Source organism: Triticum aestivum, chromosome 1D, assembly GCF_018294505.1.
Source record: "Triticum aestivum cultivar Chinese Spring chromosome 1D, IWGSC CS RefSeq v2.1, whole genome shotgun sequence".
Classification (NCBI taxonomy): domain Eukaryota; kingdom Viridiplantae; phylum Streptophyta; class Magnoliopsida; order Poales; family Poaceae; genus Triticum; species Triticum aestivum.
The window spans coordinates 406,410,765-406,432,298 of record NC_057796.1 but is presented as its reverse complement, the minus strand read 5'-3'; the positions used below and the strand labels follow the sequence as shown (position 1 = coordinate 406,432,298).

General features: G+C 55.2%; 1 protein-coding gene across 1 annotated transcript; it reads left to right on the top strand.

Moving 5' to 3' along the window:
* The first annotated feature begins 1,352 nt into the window (after window positions 1-1,352).
* On the top strand, window positions 1,353-18,017 carry LOC123182438 (leucine-rich repeat protein 1-like). The gene is made up of 5 exons (XM_044595000.1): window positions 1,353-1,655; window positions 17,469-17,540; window positions 17,623-17,694; window positions 17,765-17,836; window positions 17,981-18,017. The coding sequence occupies exons 1-5, from the start codon at window positions 1,423-1,425 to the stop codon at window positions 18,015-18,017; spliced, it is 486 nt and encodes a 161-aa protein (XP_044450935.1). The 5' UTR covers window positions 1,353-1,422.
* The last annotated feature ends 3,517 nt before the right edge of the window (window positions 18,018-21,534 follow it).

Genomic DNA, 21,534 nt, shown 5'->3' with positions numbered 1-21,534 from the left:
CTAGGGCATATTTCCTTCAGAAACCTGTCACATATCGACACCATGTATAGAGTCATTGCATGAACAACTCAGGGAGACCAGTCATAGGTCCTTACCGTCAATAGAAAAGGTGACCAGCTATGCATAGTGACATGCCATATAACATTAGTCCACAGTTTCCATCATAAAATCTGGCCAATATATGATACATTGTATATACATATACAAACACCTGACGAAGGACCCGGCAATATTGGAACTACGGGTTCCAGAACATCAGAGACAAAACTTGACCAACTATGGATAATGACATGTCATTTATTTAACCCACAAATTCTAACAGGCAACCCGGACAAGTCTTCTATGTAAAGAGTTATATGAACGCCTCGGAGAAAACATGGCATTGTCGGAATTGTAGGCTCGAAAATATCAAAGAGAAAAGGTTACCTACTGTGCATGGTAATATCTCCTATAGCTTTAAGAGAAGTGCATGGATAAACCATAGGCAAATTAACCCACTTTGGAAAACTTATTTCTAAATACCAAAAAGTTTTGAAAAAATTCCCACGCGTACATCTTCATATTTTATGTGCACGCAGATAGTTTCGCGAAAAAATAACTTTTTCTGGCCTATGCAAAAAGGCAAAAAAATGTGTCATGGAATGCTACTTAAAAACACTGGATTTTATTTTTTGCAGAGGCAAAAAAAAAAGATTTCCTCACGAAACTTTGTGCCGCGCACACATATTCTAAAGATGTATGCGTGATTGTTTTTTAACATTTTAAAAGGTGCTTAAAATGCATTTTTTGAAAAGTGGGTTCATGTGCCCATGCGTGCAGGACGTGCCCTCTCGTAGCTTCAACCCACATTTACCAGCATTAAACCGCAATGTTTGACATAGATAGAGTTGCATAAAAAATATCAATGAGGGCAATAATTTTATTATATAAAAACTGATTGTGAGTGAATGAAAAAAATATTTGACGAAATTTCTTTTATTACAGTCCCGACGCATCATACCTTATGTCCATAAGATAAGATGGTACCTTTAGCATTAAATGAGTGTATAGGTCTAACTATATCAATGCATGCATCGTATCGTAAAATTATATCTTTGGCATTAAAATGAGCGTATACATATAACTTTATTAATGCATTCATCGTATCGTAAGATTATATCTCTGGCATTAAGATGAACGTATACATATAACTCTACCAATGAGAGTGCATCATACCTTAAGGTCATATCTTTAGCAATAATAACCGGTGGCACGTACCCCATCGTTCCAGTGCACACCACCATCCTCGCCCCATGCGCCTCCTATTTAAAACACCTCACGCGAGCTGAATCCCATCCATCGAAGCAAAACACCACATACAATCTACCGCCGTGCTTACCCACTTCCCTCACATCACGACACAACTAGCCTTGCCTTGCACCTATGGCGCCCACAGTGGCCGGATCACTACTGCCCCTGTCGGTCATCGTCCTTGCGACGGTCGCATCGACCGTTCTGCTGGCGCCGGTGGCGGCGAAGGACATTGACGCGCTCTTGGCCCTGAAGAGCGGCTTACATGACCCCAACGGCGCATTGAAGAGCTGGGACCCGCAGCTGGTGAACCCTTGCACTTGGTTCTACATCACGTGCGGCGACAGCAACCGCGTCACCCGCATGTGAGTAGAGTTGGATACCTCCATTCCCATACGCGAAATTCTGATTGCGTCCCTGTGCGTGCCTCCGGTACCCCACGTATTTCAAAACAATTGGTGTTCAAGGATTGTCCTAAGTCAAACTATAAAACAAAATCTGTTTCATTAGATTTATGGCGAAATATATTTTCACATATGAATAGTATTACTAGGGTCGCGCTATTCGTCACCCTGAGTAATAGTTATTCTTCACCCCCTCTCTATTTTGACATCAATGCACCGTATTTTTACATTTCGTAAAAAAATTCTTATTTCATTCATAAAAAAACGTTAGAAAATATGTACTCGCCGTAAAAAAAAATATGTTACGTAAATTTATGAATGTAAAAACATAGTGTAAAACATACATAAAAATGCGATTTTTTGGGTCTTATAACCTATATTTTTGTTTTTTTATACCAAATTTTACATATTGAACCAATATGCATGTAACTATTTATATTCTAAACGTAATTTATTTAGGAAGCGATCGTAAGATTACCTCCGGTGAAGAATAACTTATTCTGCATCTTGAGTGATAAATTTTATCTACCACCAGTGGTAGTTACCACCTGTCGGAGTAAATGGTCACGGGTAGCCTAACCGACTCCCCTTGGCTCTTTGAAGAATTATCAAGCCATTTAAGCCTTCAATCATACAAAGCATAGGGCCGCCTTCCCCCGATCGGCTGTCCCAGGGCCGACTCCCAGAAGGCGACCCTACCTCATAAACCTCCCCCAAGGAAGATACGAGATAGCCGACTCCAGAAAGCCGGCCCCAAGAGGACCGACTCCCAGAAGCCGGCCATGAAAAAAGCCGACTCCCAGAAGCCGGCCATGAAGAAAGTCGGCTCCCATGAGCCGGCCAAGACTGCGCTTATTAAGACTGTACCCACGTAACGGCGATAGGATGGGGCGTGGCCGCAGTACCGCCCACTACCCCCGAATCCCGGGACAGGCATGGCCACAGGGCGCCGTACGGGCCAGCCATCCCCCGTCCGGCGCGGCACTGTAGTCGTGTTGGCCTTGATGTCACCCACGACAGGAGCCAGTACGGCCCGCAGGCGGCGGGCCCCTTTTGCCAGAGAGACGTCCGAAGGCGGCCTGGCCTCCTCTAGTCGGCCAGGGGTGTGGCCGGCTCCCAATAGCCGGCTACCTCCCTCCCTCGAAACATGTGCCTCATTAAGAAGACAAGACGAGGTAAGGCTACAGCGAGAGCTCGCAAGGCGGCGACACTGTAGCCACGCTTACCTCGACAAAGCCCTCGTCATCAGAGGCGAGGCAACAGTAACCAGCCGCCGACAAAGCCCCCAGGCGGTGGGGCCGGCCTGCCGACCAAGAAGCCGGCAGCCGGCGGGACCCACCAGTCGGCGGGTCCCAATGACCGGCGGAGAAGCCGGCGAGCATAGACACTGACGGCTGGGACCCGCGCCCAGCCGGATTACCGTTGTACCCCTGGGGGGTAGGCCTATATAAACCCCGCAGGGCACCCATGTAAAGGGTTGATCTCATAGAGTTTCACACACCGCATAGAAAGAAAAGGAGAGCTAGCCTTGCCCTTCTTCTCCCGCTAGCGAGACAGCTCAAGGAGCACTTGTAGCTACTTGTATTGATCTAGTGATCATGCGGAGACCCCGCAGAGTAGGACTAGGGGTGTTATCTCCACGGAGAGCCCCGAACCTGGGTAAGATCCGCCGGCGTGCATGTCTTCGCCTCATCCCGTTTCCAGGCACCGGCGACGTCTTACTGGCTCCCACAATGATAAGCCACCCGTTGGCATATGTCGCACCTACCACCCGACATTTGGCGCCCACCGTGGGGCCAGGTGCACCGTCGTCCGGAGACCTGTTCTGGACGGGAACCCTTTTCCTCCCCCGCGAGCGCAGCCAGCCTGCTGCACCCGATGGCGCTTGCCCCGACGCGCTGCAAGGCGTTGACGACGCCTGCGCAGCGAGCTGCCTCGCCGATCTTCTTGGCGAGGCTCACATCTCCGACGAGCCCGCGTCCGACGCGGGCACGGACTACCCCGAGAGTCGCCTCGTCAGCCTCCTCGACCAACTTCACGTCTCCAGCAAGCTTGCTGTAGACTTGGAGTCGGTCGGCTCCACCGACCCGATGCTTGTCGACTCCGACACGGCATCGCTCGACGCCTACCCCTGCGACGTGGTAGTCTTCGACGACCCTCTCCCCCGAGCTGACAGCGGTAGCAGCGGTGTCACTGAGGTGCTGGTCATCAGCCGCGTCGCTGAATCGGGCGAGAACGCCCCCGACGCCTTACAAGCGGCGATGCATGACTTGTCCGTCCCCATCCCGGCCGACGCCGACGCCGAGACCCTGGAGGCACGCCGCCTTGCCCTCATCGCGGAGGGCCAGAAGATAGCCTCCATGAGACGCCTCACCGGGGCTCACCAGCGCGAAGGCGACCGCGCCGCCTTCGGTATGCCGCCTCATGGCGGGCCGAGCCGAGCCGGCCTCGTCAAGAAGCGCGGCGCGGCCATCGCCAGCATGCTGGGGGCAGACCGCCCCGTCTACGCCACACCGCTCGAGAATCTGCGAGCCGCTCAGGCGGCCGCTGAAGAGCTAAATGGGCTGCGGGCTGATGAGCTCCCCTACATGACAAGGCGCATCCAGCAGCTGATCGACGCGGCCGCAGAACGGCATGAAGCCGGCGCCCGCGCTGAGAGTCCTCCCCTATGCCGAGAGCACGCCGCGACATCCCGATCGCCGACTGCGAGCGGCGCCCGCGCAAGGAAAGACAAGGAGCCGGCTGCTAGCCGCAGCCGGACTCGGCTCACCATCGAGCGCGACGCGGAAGGCCGCCCTCGAGCAGTGGAGCGCCAAGGCAATCCGCCTCCTCCCCCGCCTCGGGGGGAGAGATATCCCACCCCGCCACTTGTCACACATCCGACTCTCGGTGGTCGACTAGGCTACCGCGAAGGAGTCGGCGAGAACGACGCCCGCCACCGGATCGACCGCCTAGCTCGATCCCTGGCGCTAGAAGAAGAAGACGATGTCGGCCCGCCATGCTTTGGCCCCCGCATCCGCGATGAGCCCTTCCCCAAAGGGTTTTCGCTCCCCAAAGACACGCCCAAGTACAACGGCTCTGTGAAGCCGGAAGATTGGCTCATCGACTACTCCACCGCTGTCAGCATGGCGAACGGCAACCGGCGCGTAGCCGTGAAGTACGTCCCTCTCATGCTGCAAGGCACGGCACGCACCTGGCTCAACAGCCTCAAGCCCTACAGCGTCAACAGCTGGCTGGACTTCACGGAAGTCTTCGTCCGCAACTTCACCAGCACGTACAAGCGGCCTCCCAAGCCCCGCCAGCTCTCCCTATGCGTCCAAGGGCCCGACGAGTCGACCCGCGACTACCTAACGCGGTGGGCCGAGCTCCGCAACTCCTGCGAGGGGGTGCACGAGGTGCAGGCCATCGAATACTTCACCGCCGGGTGCCGAGAAGGCACCCTCCTCAAGCACCGACTCCTCTGCGATGAGCCGGCTACCCTCGACGAGTTGTTGGTCATTGCAGACAAGTACGCCACAGCTGACTCCTCGAAGAAGACCGAGCTCCGAGTAGGCGCCTCTGGGAAGGTGCTCGCTCCGGCTCCTAAGACGCCGGCTGGCGACTCCAATCGGCGCCCCTACCAGAACGACCACAAGCGCAAGGCCCCTATGCCGCCTTCCACTAGTCGGCAGGTGGCCACGGTCGAAGACAAGCAGCCTGAAGAGCGGCCCGCTCCCAAGAAGAAGGGCGGCAGGCCGGCTTGGCAGCCGGCCTTCTCCTACGAGCAGACTCTCGATGCCCCCTGCAAGTTCCACAGCGGCGCGAAGCCGTCCAACCACACGACCCGAAAGTGCCACTGGCTCACCCGGATCTCCAAGGGCGAGGGGTTGGTGCCGCCTCCGCCTCCCGGCCCGCCGCCTCCAGCCCCCCAGCAGCTGGCTGCTCGACCAGCAGTCGGAGCCATCCAAGATGAGTTCCCTGATGAGCATGCCGCCTACATCGTCTTCACGAGCCAGGTTGAAGACAAGCGCGGCCGGCGCCGACAGCACCAAGAGGCCAACGCAGTCGCCTCCAGCAGTCCCGAGTTCATGCATTGGTCCGAAAGGCCTATCAACTGGAGCCGGGCCGATCACCCAGAGGTGATGCTGTCCCCTGGCTCCTACGCATTGGTGTTGGATGTCACTCTCGCAACAGAGAGGCGGGCTGCCCGATTCTCCCGCGTTCTGATTGATGGCGGGAGCAGTATCAACATACTGTACCGCGACACCATGGAAAAGTTGAACCTCAAGGCGAAGCAGCTCATGCCGAGCCGGACCGTTTTCCATGGCATTGTACCCGGCCTGTCCTGTCCCCCGATTGGCAAGATCATGATGGATGTTCTCTTCGGAGACAAGGATCATTTTCGCCGAGAAGTGATCTGGTTCGAGGTAGTGGATCTGGAAAGCCCTTACCACGCTTTGCTTGGCCGACCTGCTCTAGCCAATTTCATGGCTGTGCCCCACTATGCCTACCTGAAGATGAAGATGCCGAGCTCAAAGGGGATCATCACAGTGGCCGGCGACTACAAGAAGTCCATCGAGTGCGCTGTAGCCAGCAGCCGACTGGCCGAGTCCCTCGTAGTGGCAGAAGAGAAGAAGATGATGGATCGAGTTGTGGCCATGGCCGACAAGCAGCCGGCCTTGTCCCCCAACCCCAAGGAATATGATGCGCAGCACTCCTTCCAGCCGGCCAAGGAGACGAAGAAGATACCTCTGGACCCGGAGAACCCGGAGAGGTTTGTAGTCATTGGTGCAAACCTGGACAGTAAATAGGAAGGCGAGCTCGTCGACTTCCTCCGTGAGAATCGAGACATTTTTGCATGGTCCCCAAAGGACATGCCGGGTGTTCCGAAGGATTTCGCCGAGCACAAATTACACGTCCGAGCGGACGCGAAGCCGGTCAAGCAGCCCCTCCGCAGACTGTCAGAAGAGAAGAGAAGAATCGTAGGAGAAGAGATAGCTCGGCTCCTTGCCGCCGGCTTTTTTATGGAAGTGTTTTTCCCAGAGTGGCTTGCCAACCCAGTCTTGGTGTTGAAGAAGAATAACAAATGGCGTATGTGTATAGACTACACTAGCCTCAACAAGGCATGCCCCAAGATCCGTTTGCTCTGCCACGGATTGATCAAGTAATAGATTCCACAGCCGGATGCGAGCTATTGAGTTTTTTGGATGCCTACTCAGGATATCACCAGATAAAGTTGGACCCAGCCTACCGCCTGAAGACCGCCTTCATCACACCATTCGGAGCTTTCTGTTACCTGACTATGACATTCGGCTTGAGGAATGCCGGTGCCACTTTTCAGCGTTGCATGCAGAAATGCCTCCTCAAGCAACTCGGCAGAAATTCCCACGTCACGTAGACGATATTGTGGTGAAGACAGAAAAGCGTGGCACCCTGCTGGAAGACCTCAAAGAAACATTTGCCAACTTGCGCCGATTCCAGATCAAGCTCAACCCCGAGAAATGCGTGTTCGGAGTACCAGCCGGCCAGCTTCTAGGCTTTCTGGTCTCCGAACGCGGCATTGAGTGCAACCCTGTGAAGATCAAGGCCATTGAGAGAATGGAGATTCCCACCAAGCTACGAGACGTTCAGAAGTTCACCGGGTGCCTGGCCTCCCTAAACCGCTTTATCAACCGGCTAGGAGAGAAGGCTCTCCCCCTGTACCGACTCATGAAGAAATCCACTCATTTCGAGTGGAATGACCAAGCAGACCAAGCCTTCCATGAGTTGAAGAAGATGCTGACCACTCCACCTGTCCTGGCGGCGCCGACTGAGAAGGAGCCCATGCTCCTCTACATTGCCGCAACTAGCCGAGTGGTCAGTACAGTTGTCGTGGTCCAGCGCCCAGAAGAAGGCTGAGCCCAGCTAGTCCAGAGGCCGGTATATTATCTAAGCGAAGTACTATCCAGCTCAAAGCAAAACTACCCACACTACCAGAAGATGTGCTATGGAGTATACTTCGCCGCCAAGAAACTGAAGCCCTACTTTCAAGAGCATCCCATCACGGTCGTGTGCACCGTCCCGCTTGCCGAGATCATAGGCAGCCGGGATGCATCTGGCCGGGTAGCTAAATGGGCCATTGCACTTGCACCTTACACAATCTTCTATCAACCCCGCACCGCCATCAAGTCCCAAGCGTTGGCTGACTTCCTCGTCGACTGGGCCGAGACCCAGTACCTACCGCCGGCTCCCGACTCTACTCATTGGCGGATGCACTTCGACGGGTCCAAGATGCGCACCGGCTTGGGAGCCGGCATCGTCCTCACCTCTCCCAAAGGCGACAAGCTCAGATACACGCTGCAAATCCATTTTGCCGCCTCCAACTATGTGGCTGAGTACGAGGCGCTCATACACGGGCTCCGGCTAGCCAAAGAGCTCGGCATACGCCGGATCCTGTGTTATGGCGACTCGGACTTGGTGGTCCAGCAGTCGTCTGGCGACTGGGACGCCAAGGATGCAAACATGGCGAGCTATCGATTCCTCGTCCAGCAGATTAGTGGATACTTTGAAGGGTGCGAGTTCCTTCATGTGCCACGGGCCGACAACGACCAAGCAGATGCCCTGGCACGGATCGGCTCCACCCGACAGGCCATACCAACCGGTGTCTCTCTCCAGCGCCTCCTCAAACCGTCTATCAAGCCGTCTCCAGAGTCGGACTCTATCTTCGTACCGCCTGCCCCTGACGCAGCCGGATCCGACTGGAGGGACCCAGCAGGCGGCTCGAGGACTTCGACAAGCGACCCGGGGACTGTCGTAGTCGCACTCGGCTCGGGGACTTCAGAACCCGGCCCGGGGACTGCAGCGACACAAGAAGCAGTGGCCGACTCCAACTCCCCAACACCCAACCCACCCACCCGAGTCACAGTGGCCGTACTAACAGTAGAAGAAGTCACAGCTCCATCATGGGCCCAGCCCATCCTCAACTTCCTAGTCAACAGAGAGCTGCGGACTAATGAGATCTCGGCAACACTAGTGCAACGCCGAGCCGGAGCATATGCGATAATAAACAGAGAACTTGTCAAGCGCAGCGTCACTGGAGTCTTCCAGCGCTGCGTTGAGCCAGAGAAAGGTGTAGCAATCCTCAAGGATATCCACCAAGGCGAATGCGGCCACCACGCAGCCTCAAGATCACTTGTGGCCAAAGCTTTCCGCCATGGTTTCTTCTGGCCGACTGCTTTGGAAGACGCCAAAGAGATAGTCAAATGCTGCAAAGGATGCCAAGTCTTTAGTTCCAAGCAACACCTGCCGGCTTCTGCACTCAAGACCATCCCCCTCACCTGGCCCTTTGCCGTTTGGGAGCTGGACATGGTGGGCCCATTCAAGACAGCCCGCGGCGGCATGACACATCTGCTTGTCGCCGTGGACAAATTTACCAAGTGGATTGAAGCAAAGCCGATCAAGAAGCTGAACGGGCCGACTGCCGTGACATTCGTCGCAGACATCACTACTCGGTATGGTGTGCCACACAGCATCATCACCGACAACGGCACAAATTTTGCCAAGGGAGCACTGGCACGTTTCTGCGCGACACAGGGCATCCGACTGGACTTAGCGTCCGTTGCCCACCCGCAGTCAAACGGCCAGGTCGAGCGAGCAAACGGACTCATCCTCTCTGGCATCAAGCCCCAACTGGTCGTACCACTGGAGCGATCGGCCGGTTGCTGGCTCGATGAGCTGCCAGCTGTCCTCTGGAGTCTGCGTACTACCCCAAACAAGTCAACCGGCTTCACTCCGTTCTTCCTTGTATATGGTGCCGAGGCTGTCATCCCAACTGACATCGAGTTCGACTCGCCTCGGGTCACCATGTACACGGAGGCGGAGGCCAAGGAAGCGCGAGAAGACGGCGTCGACATGCTGGAAGAAGGCCGGCTGTTAGCACTCACCCGATCCGCCATCTACCAGCAGGGTTTGCGCCGTTACCACAACCAAAAGGTCAAGCCAAGATCTTTCCAAGAGGGCGACCTTGTGCTTTGGCTGATCCAGCGAACAGCCGGCCAGCACAAGCTCTCGGCCCCTTGGGAAGGCCCTTTCGTCATCAGCAAGGCACTAGGCAACAACTCCTACTACCTGATCGACGCACAAAAACCAAGAGCACGCAAGAGGGATGATTCCGGCAAGGAGTCGGAGCGACCATGGAACGCGAACCCCCTGAGAAGATTTTACAGTTGAAAGCAGTATGTACCACGCTACCATTTTTTATTAAATATGAGAACAACGGGTCCCCCGAGGAGCACTCGGGGACTGCCCTCCTTTATCTATGAATGATGAGCGTCATACTCATGAATGTATTATTACATTTGATTTTCTGTCCGGCACCGGGTTCGACTAGTCGGCCCGGGGACTGGCCGCCTTAAGTTATATTAAAAGTTCTACCTGAAGTCAGACAAGTAGTGTGCCGGCACCCGAGCCCTCTCTTGTTGAAAGTCGCAGCTCGAAGAACCGACTGTCCGACTGGCAAGAGCCAAAGGCAGAAAGAATGCCCACACGAAAAACGGCTAAGGACTAACGAACTTATATAACGCAAAGACGGCCTCCAACCACGCCTACCGGCTGTCAAAACAGCCGGCTGGCCGGCCTCCCAATCACTTCGCTATAATCCAACTAGAGTACTTGCCCTCCCAAGCACTTCCCCAGCCACAGATTGCAGAGCAGCTGGCCGGCTGGGAAGGCGGCAACCAAGGGAGGGCGGCAAAGGAAACAGCCGAAGGATGAAAAGCAAAGAACAAGGGAAAGCCAAACGCATGCATAATTATATTTACACATAAGGCCCCAAACAGGCTGGCAGTCAATATAGTTCGAATACACTCCCAGTGGGTGAAATTGTGCAAACTTAACAAAACACTATTCCAAGAATGGTGAAACAGGAAAGTAGAGGCAGCAGACTAGACCAAAGGCGCAGCAGGGGAGCCGGGCTGGTCGGGGGAGACGGCGCCGCCGGCTGGAAGAGTGGCCGGCTGGCGGGTCTCGGCTTGATCATCGCCGGCTGTAGGCGGTGCACCCACGCGTGCCTTGTTGCTGGAGGCACGGTCAAGCTGAGGCTGACCGGCCGCTCCACCATCTGGCGCAGCGTCTTCACCCTCCTCCTCCTCCTCGCCCTCGTCGCTGGAGTCGATCTCCTTCGCCGAGTCCTCGCCGTCTGCCGGGTTCAGCCCGAACCACTCCTCCGGCTGGGCAACGCCGTTGTCGTCCACCTCAGGAGCGAAGGCGCTGGTGTCGGTGTAATCGGCAATCGCCGAAGCCCGCTGGATGATAGCCAGCCGCGCCGGCTCCAGCTCTGTGTCGGCCTCCTGCCGCCAGGTGGCCAGCTGGTCCGGACTCAGCTCGGGATACCAGGCCTTGGCGAACTCCAGCGCCCGCCTGGCGCCGGACCGAGCCGCAGAAGCCTTCCACGCCTCGAAGCGGCCGACCGCCACCTCCAGCCAGTCGGCCGTCCGACTGGGGTGCGGGGAATCACCTCACCAGGCCAGAGAGCGGCCAACACCTGCGCCCCAATACGCTGAAGCCGGCGGAGCATGCGATGAGCCGGCTGAAGGCGGGCCTGAATCGCCAAGAGCTGCTCCTCCATCGACGGGCGAGCATTTGGCGCGATCTCGGCGCCAGCCTGCCTGCGTGCCTTGCGGTGGGCCTCGACGACCTGGTTGGCGGCGGTAGAGTAGCCAGGGCAGTACTCTGCGCAAGGAAGAAAGAGAAAGAAGAGAAAAACACCAAGTCAGAAAATGAGCTAAACAGCAAGCGGCAAGCAAGGACGAAGAAGAAGGCGGCCTACCGTCAACCAAGTCTTCGATCTGGCCATAGCCGTTGATCAGCGTCTGCTTCGCTTCAGCCCAGCTGGCCGCCTCTGTCTCATACTCGGCTTGGAGGGCGGCCTCGCTGTCCTGCACCGCCTTTAGGGCCGCCTTGTGGCTCTTCTCCTGGTCGGCCAACCTCTTGGCCAGGCGGTCACGCTCCTGTGCCAAGGCGTCAAACTCGGCCTCCTTAGCACGGAGGGCGGCCTGGGCCCCGCCCAGCTGTTCCCTCAGACTGGCGTTGGCCGCTGCAGGGATGGCAGAAAAGAAAGAAGCAATAAGGAAGAAGTCGTCAAGGAAGATCCGACCCGACTGCTCAGCAGTCGGCCCGAATCTCGGGGACTACACCCAGTGGGTGCACTGACGCGCCCCCACGTGAGATAAAAGACGAAGCACTTACCCCGGCTCTCAGACAGATCAGCATTCTTCTGGGTCAGCTCCCGAGCCTGGGAGTTGAAGGCAGCCGCGCGGAGGTTGTGGTAGTTCTGCAAGTCAGGCAGAGGAGCGAATGAGAACAAGAATAGCAAAATAAGGCCCGCTAAGAAGTTCCAAGCCGCCTGCTCTGCAGCCGACTCGGAACTCGGGGACTACACCCAGTGGGTGCGCTGACGCGCCCCCACGGAAGAAACCAAGATCAGAAAAAAGCAAAAATAAGAAGACTAACCCGAATGGCCGTCCGCGTCGCAAGGAACTCGTCATTATATTTCCTCAGCGCCGCAGCCTGAGACTGAAGCCGGTTCCGGACGTCCTGCGCTGCCACGTTCACCACGGCCGTCCCTCCACCCGGCGTCCACCCCGAGCTGGCGCTGGCCGCCTCCATGTCCTCGGCCGATGAGCTGGAGCCCGCGGCCTTCTGCGGCTCCGATGCGGCCTTCCCCGTGCGCTGGCGCGATGGCGACTGGACCACCAGATCCGTCCTCGCGGCCGGCTCGCCTCCAGCCGATTGCGCAGGCGACAAGTTAGGCCGGCCGCCTTGGGTCGCCCCAGTCGGCGGGATGACGCCTCCCTCTCCGGGATGACGACGTCGTCCTCCCTCTCCAATCCCGGCTGGTCGCCGCCGGCTTCCTCTGGCGGGGGCTCTGGGGCCTCAGGCGCGGCGACGCGCAGAGGGGTGACGAGCAAGGCCCCCTCCGCCATCGCCGCGGCCGCAGCCTCCGCTTGGGCCTTGGCCGCTGCGTCGGCGTGCGCCTTCGCCGCCTCCTCCTCCTATGCCGCCTTGGCGGCAGCCGCCCTCAACTCCTCCGCCTCCCGCTCCTCCCGCGCCTCCCGCACGTTTCGCTTCGTCGCTGCCTGAAGCTCGGCACGGGGGTCCACGCGGCGGGTGGTGCTCCCGGATCCTCCCGGCGATCCAACGACGGAGGCGGCAGCAACCCGCTCGAGCGACAGCGAAGCCCAGATTTTTTGAGAAAGGATAAGGATTCAGAAATCACCAAAGGAAAGAAGAAAGAATGTACAAAGGAGTATACGCTTACGCCGACACCGTCTGCGGCTGCTTCACCACCTTGCGGAAGCGGGCCGCCTTCGCGGCCGCCTCATCCCGCCTGGTCGCCGCCGCCCCGCCCTTGGGCTTCTTCGGCCGACTGCCGAACAAGCCCGACGCGGTACGACGCTTCTGCCCGCCGCCCCGAGCGGGCGGCTGGCGGCGTGGGACGATTTCCGCCTCGTCGTCGTCCGGCCAGTCGTCGAAGCTGGCTCCAAGCCCGGAGCCGCCTGCCTCGCCGCCGGCTTCGCCGCCACCCGCCTCGGTGTTGTCATCCATGGCGGCCGCCCCCAAGTCATGGTCCTCCAGGTCGTGCTCCGCCCGGTCGGGGAGGAATCGGCGCTCCGCCTCCGACCAGGCTGCAGGTCGAAGGAGAGGGCTCTGCCGAGATGTGCCGACTGGTCAGAGTCGGCCAAAAGGAACTCGGCGACAAAACTAAGAGAAGAAAGGGGAAAAGAGAACATACCGTGGGCGGTGGATGTGCCCGGAAATATGGTTCCTTGCCAAACCATCATTCTGCGGAAAGCTTGCAGTTCGCGAGGTAATTCACCATATGGGCCACCTCGTCGTGCAGCATGTCCTTGGTGCACATCCGACTCGGATCGAGCTGGCCGCTCATCTGACAGATCGGATGAGGGCGGCTCTGAAGCGGAAGCACCCGGCGCGCGACGAAGGCGGCCAGCAAGTCGGACCCAGTCAGGCCCTCCGACTGGATCATCACCCGCAGTCGGGCGACGGTCGTGGCTCCAGCCTGCGACAGCGTCACGGCCCGATAGGACCACTGGGGCCGCCTCCCAGCCGGCGGGCCGGCTACGTAAGCCGGCAAGTTGACATAGTCGCCTTGCGGAGCGACGTTCTTCACGTAGAAATATGACTTCTGCCAGAGCTTCACCAACTGGATTAACGTGATGACGGGGAAGGGGTTGTCGGCCGCCGGCCTCCGCATCGCAATGAAGGCGCCACTCTGGGCCGGCACGCCCTGCATACGGGTGCCTAGCTTAGATTGGAAGAACTACCCCCAGAGCTCAAGGGTGGGGAGAACACCAAGATAGCCTTCGCACAAGGTGACGAAGGCGGACAGCAGCACCACCGTGTTCGGGGTGAGGTGGTGCGGCTGGAGATGATAGAATTCGAGGAAGGAACGGAAGAAAGCGCTCGCCGGCAGGCCGATGCCACGTAGGAAATGCGAGCGGAAGACTACCCGCTCGCCTTCCTCCGGCTCCGGCGTGATCTCCTTCGCAGGCGCGAGACGGACCCGCACCTGGTCCGCGCCGGGCAACCGCCGCGTCTTGCGGAGGAACTCGATGTGGTCCATATGGACGTTGGAGCCGTCCCAGTCCCCGCCGTACTGCATAGCGGCGTGAGGCTGGCAAGAACAAGTGCGGCGGCGGAGAAAAGAATGGTGGGACGGCGTGGCGGCGAGGCGCTGCTGCGAGGAAAAGCGGGAGGAAGAAGATGGCGGAGAGGAGAGGAGCGTGCGAGCGTCTGCCGCTTCCCCTCCTCCCCCTACTTATAGCCTCGTGCGGCGAAGCCGAGGAGGCGAGGCGTGGGGAGGAACGTGGGATTAACTGCGCCCACTCCCCCACGCCCCGCGATTATTGCGCCCTAACGGCGTGCGGAAACTGCCGCCGGAAGACATGCGGACGGCTTTGGGCTGCAAAGAATCCGCGCCTGGGCCTGGGCGTAGGAGTGGTGGGCCCTCGACCTGCGGCGACGTCTTGTCGCGCGCGTGGGTTGGCAGGCTCTTTTCAGCCAAGGGACGCCACGTGGTTCGCAGGCGACGAGCGTCCGGCCCGCAGCTCGGCGCACGCGCCAACAGACTCCCGCCTTCTGACTTCAAAAATTTTGCCAAGACGGCGCGCCCAACCGACGCCGGCCCTCAGCTGCTGGCTCGTCAAGATGGGAAGCTGACCGAGCTTCTCGACCTCCTCTCAGCCTCGAAGCCCAACCAGCTTCGGGGACTACTGTCGGAGTAAATGGCCACGGGTAGCCTAACCGACTCCCCCTGGCTCTTTGAAGAATTATCAAGCCATTTAAGCCTTCAAGCATACAAAGCATAGGGCCGCCTTCCCCTGACCGGCTGTCCCAGGGCCGACTCCCAGAAGGCGACCCTACCTCATAAACCTCCCCCAAGGAAGATACGAGATAGCCGACTCCAGGAAGCCGGCCCCAAGAGGACCGACTCCCAGAAGCCGGCCATAAAGAAAGTCGACTCCCAGAAGCCGGCCATGAAGAAAGCCGGCTCCCATGAGCCGGCCAAGACTGCGCTTATTAAGACTGTACCCACGTAACGGCGATAGGATGGGGCGTGGCCGCAGTACCGCCCACTACCCCCGAATCCCGGGACAGGCATGGCCACAGGGCGCCGTACGGGCCAGCCATCCCCCGTCCGGCGCGACACTGTAGCCGTGTTGGCCTTGATGTCACCCACGACAGGAGCCAGTACGGCCCGCAGACGGCGGGCCCCTTTTGCCAGAGAGACGTCTGAAGGCGGCCTGGCCTCCTCTAGTCGGCCAGGGGTGTGGCCGGCTCCCAATAGCCGGCTACCTCCCTCCCTCGAAACATGTGCCTCATTAAGAACATAAGACGAGGTAAGGCTACAGCGAGAGCTCGCAAGGCGGCGACACTGTAGCCACGCTTACCTCGACAAAGCCCTCGTCATCAGAGGCGAGGCAACAGTAACCAGCCGCCGATAAAGCCCCCAAGCGGTGGGGCCGGCCTGCCGACCAAGAAGCCGGCAGCCGGCGGGACCCACCAGTCGGCGGGCCCCAATGACCGGCGGAGAAGCCGGCGAGCATAGACACTGACGGCTGGGACCCGCGCCCAGCCGGATTACCGTTGTACCCCTGGGGGGTAGGCCTATATAAACCCCCCAGGGCACCCATGCAAAGGGTTGATCTCATAGAGTTTCACACACCGCATAGAAAGAAAAGGAGAGCTAGCCTTGCCCTTCTTCTCCCGCTAGCGAGACAGCTCAAGGAGCACTTGTAGCTATTTGTATAGATCTAGTGATCATGCGGAGACCCCGCAGAGCAGGACTAGGGGTGTTATCTTCACGGAGAGCCCCGAACCTGGGTAAGATCCGCCGGCGTGCATGTCTTCGCCTCATCCCGTTTCCAGGCACCGGCGACGTCTTACTGGCTCCCACAATGATAAGCCACCCATTGGCATATGTCGCACCTACCACCCGACACCACCACTTGCGTTTGGTATGTTGTATGTAGTATCTGTCAAAATCGAGAGTATGTACGTGTAGTATGTAGTATATAACGATGTTTAGGTAGTGTATATACTACTTTTTAGGTAGTATGTATCATATTTTAAGCATACTCTTTTTTACGTACAAATATATACGTATTTCCTAAATATAACAAAACTATGGGCTCATACGCAATTTTTTCATGTAATTTGCATTGAAATGTCTTAGATATAGTATATGAACATATTTAGAACGATAAAGTCATATATATATAGTACCACATGGTAGTATATGAGACATGTGGGGTAACTACCACTAGGTCATGTAATTTTTGCTTATGATTTTTGCGGATTTTTCTATAGGCTTAGTTAAACTTTGTAAAGTTTGACTTAGAAAGATTATAAAATCCAATTATTTTGGAATGGAGGAAGTGCTTTGTATCCATAGTCACCCTTGTTCGAACTATTGGCTTTGCCAGTGTGGAACTAGATCAGCAAATCGCTTATGGTTGTCTTGGGTTTACAAAAAAATTGGAGTCGATCTTGCTGATCTAATGTTCCGTGTTTGGTTTATGCAATTTTATTTATTTAATTTTTTGGTTTAACGCACAATTTTTGCTACTCTTTTTTAGAGGGTTTTTTTTACTCGGAGTGGAGCAAATGCCCTTTTCCTCTTTTATTTATTTTTTGGAGAGGAGCAAATCCATGGAGTAAAACGTGGAAGAAACGTACTGCTTGGTCGTTTGAATTTATTTAATTTTAGATTAGAAGATTTCAAAAATAGTTAGGCGTATAGTTTTTCTTTTAAAAATACGTATTTTAGAATATAATATGGCTGGATGCATCGTCCAGATGCAGAGGCCGGGATACATCCTCCTTTTCTAAAAATAAAATAAAAAAAGTAGCATTATCATTGTTGCGGCCATACTCGATTGGGATGGGCCTGAAATAGTACAGTAACTATTTATGTGGACGCATGAGAAGATGTCATCGGCGAGACAACGGCCGGCCAGCCCACCCAACCCAATGATGATGGGTGCCACAGGATCGAGGACGTGACCTGAGCTCCAGTCGAGAACGGCGGATCAGACGCCACCACGAGACATGGACAAAAAAAGATGAATTTGGGCGAATCTGGTAGGCCTGGTCCCAAACTCGTGGGCCTGAAGACGATGAACCTGGCCCAGTCAAGGCCTCCTCGAGTGACTGCTTGCTTGGAACACTGTCCTTTTTATATTTCTGGACGCATCTAATTTTTACTGGAGTAGTAATGATATTAATTTGTTTTAACAGAGGCCTTGCCCGCCTGAACCTGTCCGGACCGCTGGCGCCGGAGCTTGGCCAACTGGACCGCCTAGAATATTTGTGAGCCTCTTCAACCCGGTTTATTTCTGCCCGTGACAATTTACCAATGACAATGTTAACTCTATTGGCATCTGATCAATAGGGCAATTTATGACAACCACTTCACCGGCCCGATCCCGAAGGAACTGGTTGGGCTGTCCAACCTGATAAATGCGTGAGTGGAGCTCAGCTTCATGCATTCGTTCTTTGCATTGTTTCATCTACCCTATACGTTTCACCTGCAGGGATTTCTCAAACAACGACTTTTGCGGCCCGATTCCAACCGCTGGACCGTTTAAGCACATACCTCGTCGTAGGTACGTAGTAAGCATGCAACGCATCCGCTTTCAGTATACTTTCGATAATCAAGTTGTTATTTGCTATATACTCCATGTATATTTGTTCCACTACTGCTCGTAAGCGCTGACCATGCATGCATGTCCATTGTTGATTTGGTGCAGCTTTGCCAACAACCCGCGCCTGGGCAAGAAGTGCTAGATGGCGCTAGTCGTCTGAGTGAAATAAACTGGCGGTAGCATGCAGCTGGCGAAGCGGGTGGCGTCGGTTCATGGAGTAGCTGGATTTGTGAGCGAGGCTAAGTTGTGTGTGCGCGCGCCAGAGTAGACATGTTGATTAGTTTCTGTTCTGTAAAAGCTGTGATCGATGTGGTGTTGCTGTTTCTGTTCCCCTAATAAAATCGCCAACTGATGTTCATGGAGTTGCTGTTTCTGTTCCCCTAATATATATATATATGGGGAAAAGCATGGCTAATGTGTTTCTTAGCAGAGAGTGCTATCCGAGCCACATGCAAGCATTGGGATCTGTTCCACACCCTTTCCCTCTTTGCATTTTCGTCATTTTTTATGTCTAAACTTTATTTCCTCTTTGAGATGATCATGGACCACTTTTGCATGTGAATAGGCATTAGGCCCAGCATTTAGGCTGGCACGCCTTGCCCCGCGTCAGTGTTCGGGCCGTGTGCCAAAGGTTCTGAGCCCACGAAAGGTACGCAACGTTTGTTTGGTTCCATGCATGGTGAAGGTGCATGCATTTTTTTCCTCGTTTATTTTCTGGTGTAGTTCGATCGTTTGCATATCTTCGGCTCTCCATTTGAATCTTAGTTAATCCTTTTCGAAATATATCCTAATTGCTTCAGATCAGCACCTCCTAGTCCTAATTAATCATGTTTTTATTCTTCCTCCCTGACGGCGTCCTATTGTTGAAATGTATCGCTTGGTAAGATGCTTTTTGGATGACTCAAGCTGTCATCTTTATCACTGTTATGAAGTATGGATTCGTCATGTGCTACACGGAACGTGTATCGATCGTATTATTATGATGCATGTTCGTTCATCCATACACAATCCTCTCATCGTGGACAAGAAAAGGCTGGTGGGCCTTTCGGCTGTATCAGGCTTAAAATCCTGACCCCAAAGAAATCTTCAGACTGAAATGGTCGAGAGACTGACCGGTATGAATGTGTTTTTTTAAGTCTTCGTAGAATTAGTGCGCCCCATGAGTGTGTTGTTGAAAAACACCATAGCCAAGATACTATGAACTCCAGATATTAACCATGTCTAGGTCAAGACAGAATCACTATTAACTGTTCTTGTCAAGACCGTATGTTATTGCGTGGAAACACATTTGTCAAAGCCTAGCATCATTGTGTCAGTAAACAACAACGTTTTAGCTCCCAATTATGTTGCGACACACATGCATTCATCTATGCCTGTAGGTGGCCACGCCATGTATGCCTCTCGAGTTACCAAGACATTTCAGAGCTAGTTTAGCATTCAGTTAGTTAGTCAACAAACAGATCAAGCCCTATCAAACCACACCTTTTCCCCGAAAAAAAGAAAACCTTTTCCTTCAGCATTTTTTTGTGACGAAACCTTTTCCCCCAGCCGACACTGTCAGGCATGCAGCGCCCCGCGCCCATAATGCAAAAACGAGATCATCCCGGATTCCAAGGAATTCAAAGGCACGTCAAGACGAGCACTCCGAGCCAAGCATGGGATTTCATTGAATACCAGGGCCTTCTACCACGCGCGAGGTGAACTGGTCAATGCCCTTTTTCTCGTGCATGGCTGATCCACCGGTCAAAAACTGCATGTGTTTCCTTATTCGGTGCATATGCATGTCTGGCACGAGAGACACATGCACTGATACTTGCTTTAGTTTCCCTGAGTGAAGACTCGTAATTCAAACTTGCTTTTTTTTGTTCACGGACAGACTGCCAGCGGTTGCCCTGCTCGCCTTCCCTCATTTCACGCAACAGCGTAGACGCTGTACGATTCACATGTGATCAGGGGTAGCATGCACCCCACATTCTCCCTCTCTCCCGCGGGATGAGGGTGGTGCGGTCCCCTCAGCGTGAGGAGGCGCGGCCGTTCGGGTCTTGAAGGCGCGACGGCCGGCCCTCCTTCGAGCGGTGGCCGGTTATGCGGCAGCAGGCCATCTGACCTCGTATCGGCGATGAGGGAGTGGATGGTGTGGACGAGTCGGTTGCATGTGTGGTCTAGCCTCTAATTAGATCTGATCTGGCCGGTGCGTCCTGCTCGCTGCGCAGCAGTGGAGATCAGTGGTTGTGTGTGTGTATGTGTCTGTGTGTGTTGGTTAGTTGACTGATTAGGATTTAATCTAGACGCCAACACTTGATGTGATTAAGGCCGCTTGAAATATACCCCTCGCAGTGATCTAGTATCCTCATACCTCTATAATGACACATAACCTTTATTTGTCATTGCCTAAACCTTACACAACATGTATGTGCACTCTTTTTATCTAAGTGGGCACCTTTTATACCATGAACTCCTGACCTTTCCCTCTTTCCACGTCAGTATCCCATCTCTCTCTCTCTCTCTCTCTCTCTCTCTCTCTCTCTCTCTCTCTCTCCACCTGTGTGTGGGTGTGTGTGTGATGGTCCGACTCGGATTTAATCTAGGCGCCATCACTTGATGTGGTTAAGGCCACTTGAAATATAAGTTTATAGAGTTGGCATAAGAGGAAACAACAATTATGAACTAACAAGTGTAAGTGAAACATGAAACCTATATAATGACATGAGAACCTTCATTTTCCATTGCCCAAACCTTACACAATCCTATGTGTGCACTCTTTTTTATTAGAGTGGGCACCTTTTTTTTACCTTGAACTCCCATATCTCTTCCTCTCATCCCTTCACTGATCCGCAGCATGGATCCGCGCCGCCACGCCCGCGGGTTGTCCTCCGTGGCCGCTTCGTCGAGCCGCTGCCACTCAGCCGATCCGCCGGCCGCCGCACCCCCATGTGTTTTGTGGACTTCCCAGACCTCCCTCAGCCGCGCCCCGACGAGGACCTACATGGGCGTCCGACAGCGGTCACGGGGGACGTGGGTGGCCGAAATCACCGTCCGCAAGACCGACACGTGAAAGTGGGTCGACTCCTTCCACACCGCCGAGCTCGCGGCCATGGAATGTGACCGGTGGCAGGTCTAGTTCCACGGCCGCGACGCGATGCTCAATTTTCCCATCGGCACGCGGCTGGTCGACCTTGTCTTGCCGGAGCCGGGGGTGGTGTCCGCTCGGATGGCGCGGGAAGACCGGGCGGCGAGGGAGCGCCTCGAGGCCGAGGCCACCGCCGAGGCCTACATGGATGACCTCTGCCGGCAGTAGCCGGAGCTAGTGGAGGCGAGCGAGCGATCTTCGTCGTCAATGACGACGAAGTTATCGTCATCTCCGACGACAAGGGTAGCAACGCGGGCAGCGAGGAGGGCGGCAATGCGGGCGGCATGGAGGGCGGTGATGACAAGATCGACGTCGAGGAGTGGCGGAGTGTCTTCCCCGGTGATGACGACGACACTGGCCCGGACCCAGCTCTCACCGAGGGTGACCTCACCTGGAAGGATTGGCTCAACCTCCATTTCGGTCGAAAGTAGTTTAAGTTTAGTTTTAGTTCAAATTATGTTTAATGTTCGGTTGCGAGAACTTTATGTTTTGAACTTATGCTTAATTGCATCATCTTTCGGTTCAAATT